At 40.4% G+C, this 14,308-nt stretch overlaps 1 protein-coding gene and 2 long non-coding RNA genes across 3 annotated transcripts in view; 1 reads left to right on the forward strand and 2 right to left on the reverse strand.

Moving 5' to 3' along the window:
* Positions 1 to 2,403: 2,403 nt before the first annotated feature.
* LOC145454472 (arylsulfatase-like) lies at positions 2,404 to 12,501 on the forward strand. Its single transcript, XM_080332470.1, has 7 exons — positions 2,404 to 2,735; positions 2,841 to 2,993; positions 3,059 to 3,174; positions 3,248 to 3,464; positions 3,527 to 3,835; positions 3,892 to 4,062; positions 12,128 to 12,501. Exons 1-7 carry the CDS (start codon positions 2,477 to 2,479, stop codon positions 12,421 to 12,423), a joined length of 1,521 nt encoding a protein of 506 aa, XP_080188596.1. The 5' UTR covers positions 2,404 to 2,476; the 3' UTR covers positions 12,424 to 12,501.
* LOC145454491 (uncharacterized) lies at positions 5,705 to 10,003 on the reverse strand. The gene is made up of 2 exons (XR_013920137.1): positions 9,689 to 10,003; positions 5,705 to 9,618 (listed from the first exon to the last, which is right to left on the reverse strand). It is a non-coding gene; the product is annotated as an uncharacterized LOC145454491 (long non-coding RNA).
* LOC145454493 (uncharacterized) overlaps positions 10,418 to 14,308 on the reverse strand; it is a 426,394-nt gene continuing 422,503 nt past the window's right edge. Inside the window, exon 2 of the long non-coding RNA XR_013920139.1 lies at positions 10,418 to 10,574. This is a non-coding gene — a long non-coding RNA (uncharacterized LOC145454493). The remainder of the gene's footprint in view (positions 10,575 to 14,308) is intronic.

Consider the following 14,308-nt stretch of genomic DNA (forward strand, 5'->3'; position numbering starts at 1 on the left):
ACGTCCGGAATTTTGAACGCTTGAAGTGGGCTCATATTTTTTTCGTAACTTAACATAAACAACATTATTTTTGGTCAGAATTATGCCATACTTGAAGCTTTTCTTCGCGCTGCGCGTGTTTAAGTATCACATACACTGATTTTAATATAGGGATTACCGCACTCGCAAAAACTGCAATAGAAAATAAATAAAAATAACCTTCACTTACTGAAATAAGTCTAATTGGAATCGCAATTATGGGATAACGGTATATTCCTAGACTCGGTAAAGGTCGTTTAAATTATTTTTTCATGGATAGTGGTTCTACTAAACCTGGGGTCGTTTGCCTCTATTCTGGGGTTCGCGAAGATGTTGAACGTAATCAGCTTCCAAAATAGGCCGTGAGTAAGTATGGGCAAAGCTGCTGACCTTTTTTTTTTAGTAATCAGCTTATCAAATTTTGAGCTGGGCCACGGAACATTTTAAATTGGAAATTGAGTCGCGACCTTAAAAGGTTGGAAACCAGCGGATGTGCGGTGTTTATATAGCTCCGTGGTGCGCACCGGCATTAGACTGATAAATGATCTTATCGGTGTGACCTGAACATGACTTAACGATGTACAATTACGCTCCGTGCATTTTCGAAGTCATCATCCTCCACCACCAGCTCTACCGCTAACTCTGATCATGTGGGCGGAGAGAGGATCAAAACTATATTGTAATATACGGAATAACCAATATTATTGACAGAATTCATTCAAAAAATTGAACGACCAGATACATAAGCAAGCCCCCTAGAAGTTGCATCGGTTACCCTATAGTGGGCCCTATGGTGGGAGGGGGCTGAAAAATCTGGTTTCAGTCCTCTTTACTGGTTACAACTTACAACACACAACCATATACTCCTGACCGGGATCGTGACCACCTCTGGTCGATAGGCGAAGCTTTGCTAGTGTGACGCAATATTGACAGACAATGTGCTCATACCTCATTTTGCAGTCCACTAGTGGGCGCTAACGACTGTCCGGAATTGGAGCCACAAAAATATGGTAACCCTCCTTTGCAAGAGAGTTTCATATAACACAAGGAGTCTATTTTTACAAGGAATTCTGATGTCCACACAATGATAGTATCTATAAACGTTAGGGAACAAGTTGGACTCTTCTTGACATCGCCACATTAACGCGGTGTGTACCCTTAGACAAACTGAGCATCATAGCAGTTGGTATCAGTATTATCAGCCGGAGAACATTTGACATTCAATCTCAAAGCAATCTCGAAGACATTCAATCTCGTTGGTCTGGTCACATCGAAGTCTTACAAGTATAGGCACATCTTTAACGTGTGTAGGCCTGCTTATTGATATCATGTACAGGTGTACGGTATATACTATATCATACAACTCCTATCGACATGCGGAACCTCGACTGAAGTATAACATAGATTGTAGTCACACAACACCAAATTTACCACGCGACGTGATATATATCGAACTCATACCGTGAATGACCGAGAGCGACCCTCTATTTTGTGATTAGAACGTTACGCAAATATAGTTGTAAACTTCCATAAAAACACAAAGATTTATTTGTACAGGATTCTAACGCGAACACTCACATCAGTAATATATGCAATGCACGCGGCATAAATTAAACTTGAAAGTAATAGCTCCTTTGAGGATTCTTTTTCGTGCAAACCACGTAAATAGAAATATTTAGTACGCAAAACATTCTCTATCTCATATAAATACAGTCTTGTGAAAATGGGCTTGGGATTTTATAACCGGCGAGGTCCACCAGCAACCTGTGTTCGTATGATAGGTATAGCCTACTGCTATCGGTATATAAGACGACTGATAAATATTATTCTATCAGCGTGTAGGCCTATATCAAATTTAGTTTAGTGCTTAGATCCGGACTATGGCGGATCCATTGCAACTGAAGATATGCTTTGGGCATAGAGCTCACCCGAGATTTCGACGCCGCGGTCGGAATGGAGCATATTACATCTTATTATGATTCAATTTTTGAGAATTTTTGGTACATGAGTGTGAGGGCAGGAGGATAACATTATTGTAATACATTTGGAAACGCATCATTTCGTGTAGGCTATACCCCTCAGTCACGGGGGAAATATTAGTTTAAAACTCAACTGTTCATCTCGATGCATTCAAAGATCATTAATCATGTCGTGACCAGGGTTATCTAAATATCCCGGGTCGTGACCGAGGTCCGTTCAGGAAACGCTAATATATAGGAACAGCGAAAGGGAAGTGAAATAATGAAGCATGTCCTTGCTACGTGGACGTGATTGAGTAACCTTGTTTCAAAGTAATTTATTCTCGCGATATACATCCATGCCTGGAACAGGGGATGGTGTATGCCTATAATATATATTTTTTGGTATTATTTTAGTTTTTAATCCTTTCAATCCTTGTTATTTCTTTAGGGAACGAAACATTTGTGACTGCTACATAAGGTGTCGAAATCTAAGCAGGATGATCTACGGAGTGTTTATTGGTGCGACGTTGGCGCTCACATGCACCGTTCTCGTTAGCGGAAACTCACAGGAGTCACAGCCAAACATCATTGTGATGGTGGCTGATGACGTAGGGTACGGCGATCTGTACAGTTACGACAAAAATACCGGACAAGAACGAAATGAAATTGATATCATGGCCGAGGAAGGCGTGAAATTTACTCAGTGGAATGCAGGAGGGCCTATGTGCACACCAAGTCGCGCATCGCTTTTGACTGGTGAAATTTAGTAAATTAAAGGACACATTCGCATGCGCATATATGCCTCTGTTATTACTGACAGAAGCGAAACACCTTGGTTCATTGACGTAATTACGATTTCAGGCCGATACGCATTCCGCAGTGGAATATATGGATCTACTTCGCAAGTGTTTGCTCCAAAATCGGTAGGTGGACTACCAACTTCAACTACCACACTGGCAGAAGCTCTTAAAGATCAAGGGTATTTCACTGGCATGATCGGAAAATGGCATTTGGGTATGTGAAATAACTTTCTTCAATCCAATGTATATAAAAGTAAAATGTAACATGTCACTGTGTAGGAATCAATGCCGTCAGTAGTACGGACGGTACCTACCTACCAGGTAACCATGGGTTCGATTGGGTCGGTACTAACCTTCCTTTCGGACAAACAGGCTCATGCGAACCTGACACTCAGGTGATATGCAATGTATTTCACTCTGTTGTTGTGTCTCAGAAACTTCATCAGATCGTTTGGTTCGCATTCACAGACGACGGAGGAAATGACCAAACAATGTTTCTTATACAACGGATCCTCGATCGTGCAGCAGCCGATTAAAGTGAAAGAGTTGTCGGAGAAATTACGGGACGATGCAATAACATTTATCAACGCCGAGACAGAAAACCCATTTTTCCTCTATCTAGCATTTCCTCAAGTACACCACGCGCTTTTTTGCAATGACGATTTTTGTGGCAAATCAGCCAGAGGTAATTCAATGGTGGGCAACACTCTGCTAAGTTTGAGAATAAACAACGATATTGCTTTGCAGACAATGGCGGATATGGCGACTCAATTAACGAAATGGCGTGGGTCGTAGGAGGTATTCTAGATGAATTGGTAGCCCAGAGTCTACAGAACAACACTCTAGTCCTATTCACGAGTGACCAGGGAGCGTCAAAGGATAGCTGTCGCAGCTCTCACTACAATGGAGGATTTCGAGGAGGGAAGGGCACAACATGGGAGGGAGCGTACAGAGTCCCGGCAATCGCTTGGTGGCCGAATACTCTGGCCGCCGGCACTGAAAGCGATACTCTGATCAACCACATGGATATATATCCAACCGCACTCAAGCTAGCGGGTACGTGAACGAAGCACTGTACAGATGAAATCCATATCGTTTTGACATTTTGTAAGGCGGGCAGGTGGAAGCTTTACCTGACACTCTCGACGGTCAAGTAATTCCCGATCTCGATCTCGAAGGCACTGCTACCGAGAGGGAGCATTTTTTCTATTACTGTTCCGACCGATTGATGGCAGTTCGATATCTCAACCGTAAAGTTCATTACTACACAATGGGATCGGAAGGTAGCCTAAATATATCTACATTTTTTTGCGAATTGAGACAAGAATGCATGATAAGTCCATTAATCCTCGCCACACAGTAAGAACCTGGCCCCGGGAAGTGAAATGGGTGGTGGACGAAAGTACAATGAAGTATGCAAATAGGATAGAAATGAACCAGATCGAGAGTGCGCACTGTGCATTTTCCTTCAAAACTGCATTGACATGCGGCGCAAGACACAGTGTAATTTGAAGGAAATTACTTGCATTTTAGTCACCATTAACCATGGCACAACATGACGTTGTATAACGTAAGCCTGTTGTACTAAAGAGGGAAGAGACGCATGCGATAACCACGCGCGCTGCGCACGTTCGATTCAGGCCTAAATATAATTTGGTATTTCAACAGTTTAATTTGAAAATATATTCAGTTACCGAGACACGGAACCTATTCGGCCCGTTCGTTATCGTAACCGATAAAAGAATTACAAGTTTACAACTTTATCCGAAAACAACTTTCTACTTTACAAAATCCGCAGTGTACAAAGCACGTAGTTTTGCTCAAAAAACTGTACAGCAAAAGTGGACGTAGCGAAAAAACATAACCACATGTATAAAATAGGCGAAATCCACTTTAGTACGCTGAAAAACTATAAGGGCACTTCGTTACTGACGACCACTAATTGCTTCGCAATCATTTGTCACGGTACTTGCCATATCAAACTTGTAAATCTAAGGTATTCCGCAACCCAGACTCATTACCCGCTACATTAGAACCTTCCCCATAACTACTGTATGGACGGATAGCAAATACATATGATATTAACAATTGAATAGCATATTCATATTGAAATAAACCCGAATATTTTCGGCTGACACTCGTCAAGGGTAATCGTCAGCAACTATAGTAGAGAATAGACACTTACGTGACCTTTGACACGAACCAACCAGGTTGCAGCAGAATGTAAACAAACATCAAGCCCGGGCAAACTTACTATGAGCTCTTATGGAAAAGGGTTGAAAAATGAAGGTTTTTAGCAAAATTACATTGAATTGGGGATAGCTGGCTTTGGTGAATGGTAATAACGTTGAGCTAGTACGTATTTGCAGTGTTATAACCTAGAATAAACCTGAATGGTGGCAAGCAACCATCAGCACGGTATGTCCAAATGAATATATTTCTGACAACTTTTCGGATGAAACAACTATTGCGGTGTTATCATTAGTCGTAAACAATACTATAGGATTGTCGTACCGAATAGCATGTATTAGAGGAATCTTGAGTCAGGATAGGTGGGGTATTCATTATGTGTGCTCGGTGTTATATGCGTTCTATTTAGGGAATCATATACGGAACAGTCTGTATCACTATCTAGCAAATTATACTGTTACACTCAGGGTTGTAATGAGTCGAGTCATGACTCGACTCGAGTCACGATTTTATGATGACTCGACTCATTTTCTTAAAATACGGAAATGACTCGACTCGAATCAATCTGTGTATTGACTTGACTTGGACTCGAGTCATTGTGCATGACTCGAGACTCTGACGGCCAAGACCGACATTTCATTGTAATTTAGAAGAATAGTAAAGTAACCACACTATTGGGATTTCGTCTATTGGTACTGATACTTGAAAACGCGACCAGAAACTGCTAAAAATGAGGAAAATTAGTATTATAAATGCGAACCATTCGATATCACCAAACTGAGTTATAAAAAGTGGATTCAGCAAGATTTAGCAACTGATCAGTCGACACAATAACTTGGACTCGACTCGAGTCATGGTGGACTCGGCCCTCTGATCGCTGACTTGGACTTGACTCGGTGGTGAATTGAAAATGACTCGAGTCAAAACTATAAACGTGTGATTGACTTGTGACTTGGTTACAACCCTGGTTACACTGGACACTTGTCTTCATATTCTATAATCAACATGTTACTATAATATATGTGTTAGGCAACATGATCCGACCACAGCTGAAATTGCCATTTTTTGTTCTAGCTCATGTATTGAATCCATCAGGATAAATGCCGGATAAACACAGCAGCTAAACTGCTAATAGCCTACCTACGGGTGAAACTTGGAGATTGCTACCCAGAACGTTCCTGGTGTGCGCTTCTACCTTTCCCAGAGCCAATAACATGCATTGAAGAATGTAAAATCTGGATAAAGGCATGTGGACTTCCTTATAGTCATCTGAATTCTCATTTTATTGATAAAATGACGTATGTATTATTGTACCAAAAATATTGAATCGTCACATAATTTAGTAGATAGAACAATGAGTCCAAACTGATATGCAGTCACACCGCTTTCGTTGTTGATGCCACAATCGACTTGGTGTGTGTCTCATATTATTCCGCTCCAGTGTTGTTGCTTGATGGTGTAAAATGGATTGAAATTGTTGAAAGCAATATATTCAATGATAAGATGGATAGTTGATGACATTGGTAGGGGTCGACATGAGTCGCACGAGCACGCCTTGATGGGTGCCTGTACAGCAGTGTTGTTGCTCTGTAAAATAAACATATTATATATTTTATGCAGGCTTGATGGATATCCTTTATGACGCTGCAGAAAGAGGAAGTCGAGGGATAAAACGCAAGAAAATCAAATTTCTGGAAGAAGTATAGAAGCACAAAACAGGAAACTCTTCCAGGAAAATTACAAATTGACGGACAATTATTGCTAGTGAAGTTCAGCTCTCAGAGCACCATAGTGTCAAAAGATGTGGAGAAGCTGATGAAATTTTATACTGGACTACATTAAATTCTTTCTGAATTGCCCTCGGGACTTATCTTACTGACGTCAAATTCCTATTATTGTAGTAAGCATAGTATTAAACCATTAGGTGAATCGTATGTAACTGCTTCATTAAATTTCGATTTGGCTATGTAGAGATGTGGTTCTTAAAAATGCAGCATTTGTATCCATTCGCGAATTCTCAAATCTAGAATGATTATTGACTGTACTGAACTGATGAAGACAAACCCCGCCGTGCTCACAATATCTTTCTGTCTATAAATCACATACAACTTTGAAAGGATTGATGGATTGTGGTGTACTAACTTTTGTGCGAGAACCAGTGTTGGTATGACTCGAGTCATGACACTTTGCTAAAATGACTTGACTTGACTCGGCATGTCAGAAATGTGGATTGACTAGTGACTCGGAGCAAAATTCATGAGTCAATTTCAAGTCCTCAAGTAATCGGTGTCAATAAAAACCACTGTATCTTGCACACTGTATGTTCGGACTGTTCACGAAACGCTGGTGAGAGTGACCAACCAACCCGTGAGAGTGACCCACCATTCAATGATCGAGCGTTTTACTGAGCCTTCATTGTTCTCTCACAAATATATTTTTATCGCAAACGAATCTTACAGCTTACGTTGTCGTAAACTAGTATACCGTAGTAAAGTAATTTAATAGCAAAATGTCTATTTCTGTTCTACATTTTTAACCAAATGTCTTGTTTTATTGAAATTGATTGGAATATAGGCTAGTTTATATAGTCCTTAACCATTGACGAAGGCTCGAATTGTATCATATCAATTTGTAAATGGGTAATGTATTGCATCTTATCAATTCATTTCTCTATTCTCTATTTTGGATGTTAACTATAAACTGAGGCTATGCAATCACGTAGTTTAGCAGTTCTACGTATACGTGAGCGACACAGCGCCTTCTTGTGTGTATAACTCTGTATTCGTTCATTGGTGTGTGTGACTTGACTCGTGGCTCGACTTGACTCGAGTCAAAATGTGCAATGACTCGAAATGACTTGTGACTCGAAGGTAGTGACTTGATCCCAACACTGGCGAGAACTATTCACATGGAGCTATGGTGCACTAAGAGATGCTATCATGGCAGAAAAGGGATTCGCAACTGAGCCTGAAATCAAGAAATTAAATCTAGATTTTATATTCCTGCACATGATTTGGCACATCGTCAAATGTCGGGGCCAAACTGTTCCACAACAAGAAAGATGACGAGACATCATATTCATATTAAACAACTGATCGGAAGAATCAAGGAGTGTGAAATTTTGTCCGGTGTCATAATATGCAGCATTGTCTATCAACTAACCGAATATGGACTAATTGCTTACTCTAATTCAAGATTAGAAATGAATGACGCAACATATTCAGCATTTGTGCAAATTCAGTTCCACTGTGAATATCGTAATGACTAATAGCATGCTACAGATCCTAATTGCATGGTGCCATGGTCAGTGTGTGCCAACAGTGCATGTCTATACCAGTGTTGGGATCAAGTCACTACCTTCGAGTCACGAGTCATTTCGAGTCATTGCACATTTTGACTCAAGTCAAGTCAATCGATTTTCAAAGGTGACTCGAGTCAAGTCAAGTCACTCGATTTTTGGAGGTGACTCGAGTCAAGTCGAGTCAAGTCAAGTCAAGTCACGAGTCAAGTCACATTTCAAGTCAAGTTGCCTTTTCGATGTATGTATGAGGAATGATTACGTCACTGCAATTTGCTAGCTGTCTGAAATACAGTTTGAGTGGTCATTGGTCATTGATTTCGAACCGATGAACGAATATAGAGTTAAATATACACGCAAGAAGGCGCTTTATCGCTCACATATACGGAGAACTGTGAAACTACGTAATTGCATAGCCTCAGTTTATAGTTACCAGCCAAAATAGAGAATAGGGAAACGAATTGATAAGATGCAATACGTTACCCATTTACAAATAGATATGATACCATTCGAGCCTGTGCCCATGGTTGAGGACTATATAAACTATATTCGACTTCAATTTCAATAAAACAATCGGTTTGGTTAAGGTAAGATGAGAACAGAAACAGACATTTTGCTATTCTATTACTTTACCACTAGAGTTACAACAACGTAAGCTTTAAGCTTCGATCACTTCGTTTGCAGTCAATCTATTTGTGAAAGAACAATCGAGGCTCGGTGAAATGCACGCTTATTGAATGATTGGTCGCTCTCAGTCACACGGGTTACACAAGCGTTTCGCGAACAATCCGAACATATCCAAGATACAGTGATTTTTATCGACACCGATTACTTGATGACTTGAAATTGACTCGTGAATTTTGCTCCGAGTCACGAGTCAATCCACATTTCTGATACGCCGAGTCAAGTCAAGTCAAGTCATTTTGGCAAAGTGACTCGAGTCAAGTCAAGTCATGCGAAAAAGGTGACTCGAGTCAAGTCATGACTCGAGTCATCCCAACACTGGTCTATACATACTATATTCCAGTGGTGTGGTGTGCATTGAATCTCATTTAGATGCCCAATTTGTTGAATAAACAGTTCTCCAGGTACAGATGTTGTAGGATTATTTGTGTTTGGTGTAATGTTATAAAATCGAAGACACCAGAGACACCAGACACACCAAAATCTACCTAGAGGCAGGAGTTGATGGGTAGCGAGTACGGTCAAGAGATGGCTTGGCAATCACGATCGAGCTCACTGATGCTGACGCAAATCACAATGTATGTCTTTCAGCCCTTGTAGCTTCAGGTGTTGGATTGTCTTGATCCGTGCATAACTGCATATGCATGAGAGCATATCAGAACCTAATCTGAAAATAAAACCATGGTTACAATATCTATTGCACGAGTCTCTGAAGAAATGCCTTTTCCCTTACTTACCCTGTCTTACAAGTGCAAGACGAATCAATATTAGATTTTCCGAGATATTTCCATCAGGTGTGGTATCTCACTTTTCTGCAAGTTTTTTCTGCGATAACATTGGCTGTTCACTAGAATATTGCTTCCGCAATAAGAGTGGATTGTCTCCTCAATCTTTATCCCTAAGTCGTGTACGTAGCTTTCTCCGCGGGGTTAGAAGAAAATACTGTCCCACTCAAATCCGAAAATCCGATAGAATATCCATAGCTTTCAATCAATATATACCAAAATTGTACTGTGTGGCAGCGGCTATATTTTTCTAACATATATTTCTGAATAGGACAGTGGTTCTCAACCTTTTTGTCTTCGCGGACCCCTTTTGGACCGTCACGGACCCCGCGGACCCCGCGAAGTTTTAGTTCAAATTTAGCTCAATTCTCGTGCAATCGTCCTATGTCTTGTGCAAAATGATAACTGTACACCCTCAGTGATAAACATCAACGAAATGACTTTTCTTGAAAATGAGATCATACTATTTATATGTAGAAACTGGGTTATTGACTTCTATTATTCCTAGGCGATTTCTGCAACTGCATTTCTTGAAATAAGTGGTCGTGTCTTGAAAATCCGCGCCTTCGATTCAAGATGAACGAGTGCCAAAAATCAATTTCCACAAATATAGATGGTGGCGAATGTAATAATAAAGCGTATGTTCTTGATCTTGTTTGAACAATAACTCATACGACGAGGTTACAACATGAAATCAGTATATTGTACAGCAGAATAACTATAGACAAGCGACACGATCCAGAGTTCAGTTAAACGAAAGACCAGTAGACAACAGAACACAGGGTATAAATACGAAGCACGACACACGAAGAAATAATGATTGGCGGTAATTACTAATCTTAGACAAATAAGAGGCAAACGATACCAACGTAAAATGCATGAACATAACAATAATAATGCGACGCGGAACGCTTCCGACGACACATTTGGGTATGATCACAACAAAAATGGCACCAAAATTGACAAACAATTTTGTTTAATGAACATGTAACGTCAAGCCTGGACAGTTTTATCCAGCAGCTTATCTTGAAGTTATTACGAAAAAGATGGTTATGTAGCACAGGAGAAAGTGGGTTTTTGTAAACATTTTGAAGTCGCCATGATTGACCTTACTCATCCAACTTTTCTTTCCCACAATCCCTAACAAAACATCTCCAAACAGCAAAATGTTTGAATCAGTGGGCTATTGGTAATTTACCAAGTAAAATGAGTCTCTACAGTAGGATATTTCATCTCAGACGGCCATTCTGTGTATGTGAGTTCTGGAGTTTTAGTAGTAATGAGGCGAAACTGCCTCGTGATTTTCCGAATTAAAGAATAATACAAATTATGTTATCAAATATTTTGAGGCTTCGCGGACCCCCTGAAAATGCTTCACGGACCCCCAGGGGTCCGCGGACCCCCGGTTGAGAACCGCTGGAATAGGAGATATTATGCTTGGAGATTTTACTCGTGACCTGAGCCTATGAAATCGTCAAGTATGCATTACCACAATCCGATAGTATAGTATACATCAATCGTTGCTTATAATCCTAAAAGTTGTCAAAACTCCATGCATTTGGACACACCATGCTGATGCGTATACTTGCCACCATTCATGTTCATTCTAGATTAAAACGCTGCATCTACATACTAGCTCTGCGCTATTACTATTCATCAGGTCCAGCCATCCCCAATTCAATGTAATTTTGCTAAAAACCTTCATTTTTCAACCCTTTTCCATAAGAGCTCATAGTAAGCTTGCCCGGGCTTGATGTTTGTTTACATCCTGCAGCAACCTGATTGGTTCGTGTCAAAGGTCACGTAAGTGTCTATTGGAAAGAACATTGTATATCAACAATCTTAACACAAAATATGACGTCACCAGCATGAAATTTCAAACGAGAGAGTGTTCAATGTACTATTTTCAGGTGGTACACGAACTCCTTTTATTGACAGAGTTTGGGTTGGTGTATTTTGATAAAAGTCGACTTCAAGGCACACAAATGGAAGTGTGAACGGTCAAGCCCAACGACGCAAAATCTGTCATCTCAATAATTATTCGCACAAATCGGATTATCTAATAGATGTTTGCCGATGGCAGAATTAATGGCCGTTGATCTGTCAGCATCAAGCTTAAGCGGATGAGTTAAGGGTGAGCTTCTCACCGAGCCTGATGCACGTGTTCTGATAAATTTGGGGACATGTTGATTTATGCGTTCCTGATATTAGCAATACACAGGATATGAACAGTACATGCCATATTATTCACGTAATGCCTCTGAGACACCGTCAAATCTCGGTACCAGAGAATCTGAGCATTCACTGCTATTACAAATAACTGTCGCGTAACAGCAAATATCCCCTAACCCCTACTGAGATAGCACGGTATTCGGGAACATTCATTTTCAGTGGCTCCAACGGGAAGATGCGACAACACCGCCATAGATAATACTTGCTACGGAGACGATGTCGTGTATCACGACCCACCGCTTGTGTATGACCTTAGCGCCGACGATGGGAAAACTGAAACGACACGCTACGCCGGATCAGATTTGGCCACCATTATATCCGAGGTTGAAGAGTTGGTGTCAAAACACAAGCTGGCTATTGGAAGTTTGCCAACTTCAGAGATTGACAAAGGAGGTCAAATCAAGAATCTTCCTTGTTGTGACTCGGCCACGGCTTGCGTATGCAATTACTATTAGAATAAATCATTTTGATGATGTGTTTAGCGATTTTGTGAAGTCATTTATGCGGAAACAATGTAGGCATACATGGATGCGCTCAGCATTGAATTGATTAACTCGAGAAAAAGTGCAAGGTGAGAAATATTTTTCAATTCGGAAATAGCAGGATATGCTTTTCAAAATGAACTTATGCCTGTATTGTATATTATAAATAAAGTGAACTTACCAAACTAGCGCAAATTAGATCTGTGATAATAATTACCCATTAAGACAGCCTGAAATTATAGTTTAGGCCAGTATTGTATCCTCGAGGACAATATCAGCCACTTCCTATGGGACATTGAATGTAGTATGAGAAAGGAGTCATGTCTGATGATGTTGATCATTTTATTTCATCATATAGTCTGGGAGCCGACGGCCTAAGTGCGTGCTCATAAGGTCTTAGAAGGTTTGAAGGTCGGAATTGAAAGTATAAAATGCACTGATCACAAATTTTAGCGTCAGCCGTTACCGCTGCTGGGGGTTTGGCTGTGAGGGGGCAGCAAAAATTTGCATAAAACCGAAATTTCGTCTCATAGGTACAGCGTCAGTTCCGATATTTTAAGAAGAGTACCCTTTCGCATAACAGAATATATAAGAACTGACGAATGATACTGGTGGAAACGTGAGATACGGCCGTCGGAAAAATCGACTTTCCGAAAAAGTTCTTGCCACATTTTTAAATCGCTGCCCAAACGAGAGTAATGTTGCAGCTGATAACAAGCTCAATCGTGCTGGTAAAATGCCAATAACTCCACTAGGTCACCGTTGTGTTGCAGTTGCAGTTGCAGTTATAAGTAGTTATATGAATATTGGGGAGAGAGAATGGAAGCAGACGAAGTAAATATAGCTAAAGATTATATGAAAATTACAGCTTATAGGGATTGATCATATATATCTATAACCACAGTCATCTATGCTCATTGCTCATATTGCGATGAAGTTATTCCTGTACACAGTTATCGAGTGTACAGGATTTGTATCAATTAGCATGAGGAGAGGCTCTTTACCTACGTTTGCTTTCTATGTCCGACGTATATGACATTATTGCTTGAAATTTAAACCACATAACGTTCTAAAATTAGCCCCTCCCATCGTTTAACGATGGCATAAGGCCGTGGGCTGGGCATTCAATCGGTACATGAGGTACGGTTGAAGATGGCCAATGTCCACGCGCATTCATACAACGAAGTGACTGCGGAGAATGTTGAAGTTGAGTAGCCTACTTCATGGAATAGTGAAAACACGGTTGATAAATGTTTCTTGTTGTAGGAGAGGAGGCTATTTTCAAATTTCCTTTGTCAAATACTGGAGTGAATACGACTCTCCGATAAAAATCGAGGTATATGGAACAATACCTACCATATCATTTACTTCGGTACCAAGAGCATTTGTGATTTCAGATTATTTTCCATCCCCTGGGGAGGAGGGATTCTATTCTTTCTGCACAATGATGCAGCATTTTCATGTCGATAGCGCATGATCCATTGACAATACTCTAAATCACGGGTGTCAAACTGAACTTGCGTCGCGGGCCGGATTCAAACCTCCAGATCGTTCACTGACCGCACCAGCCAAATTATTCCAAAATATTACCTCAAAATCCCTGCCCTAGTTTGTCATTTGAATACTTATAGTATCAAGCCTATATACACAATAATAAATTGCATTGCATTACGGATAATAAGGGTTCTATTCGCAGTATCAGTTTATTAATATTTTCATAATTTCAAAACACCACAAAACTGCGATACAATGAAAAGATAGGAAGGTGTCGAAACGACTTGGAGTAGTCTCTGAAATCAGACACCTACGTTGGCCTAGGCGAAGTAGAGAAAAGGCATGCACAATTGAACATGCGCAT

This window comes from Botryllus schlosseri, chromosome 13, assembly GCF_051294905.1.
Source record: "Botryllus schlosseri isolate E-star chromosome 13, Bs_hap1, whole genome shotgun sequence".
NCBI lineage: Eukaryota > Metazoa > Chordata > Ascidiacea > Stolidobranchia > Styelidae > Botryllus > Botryllus schlosseri.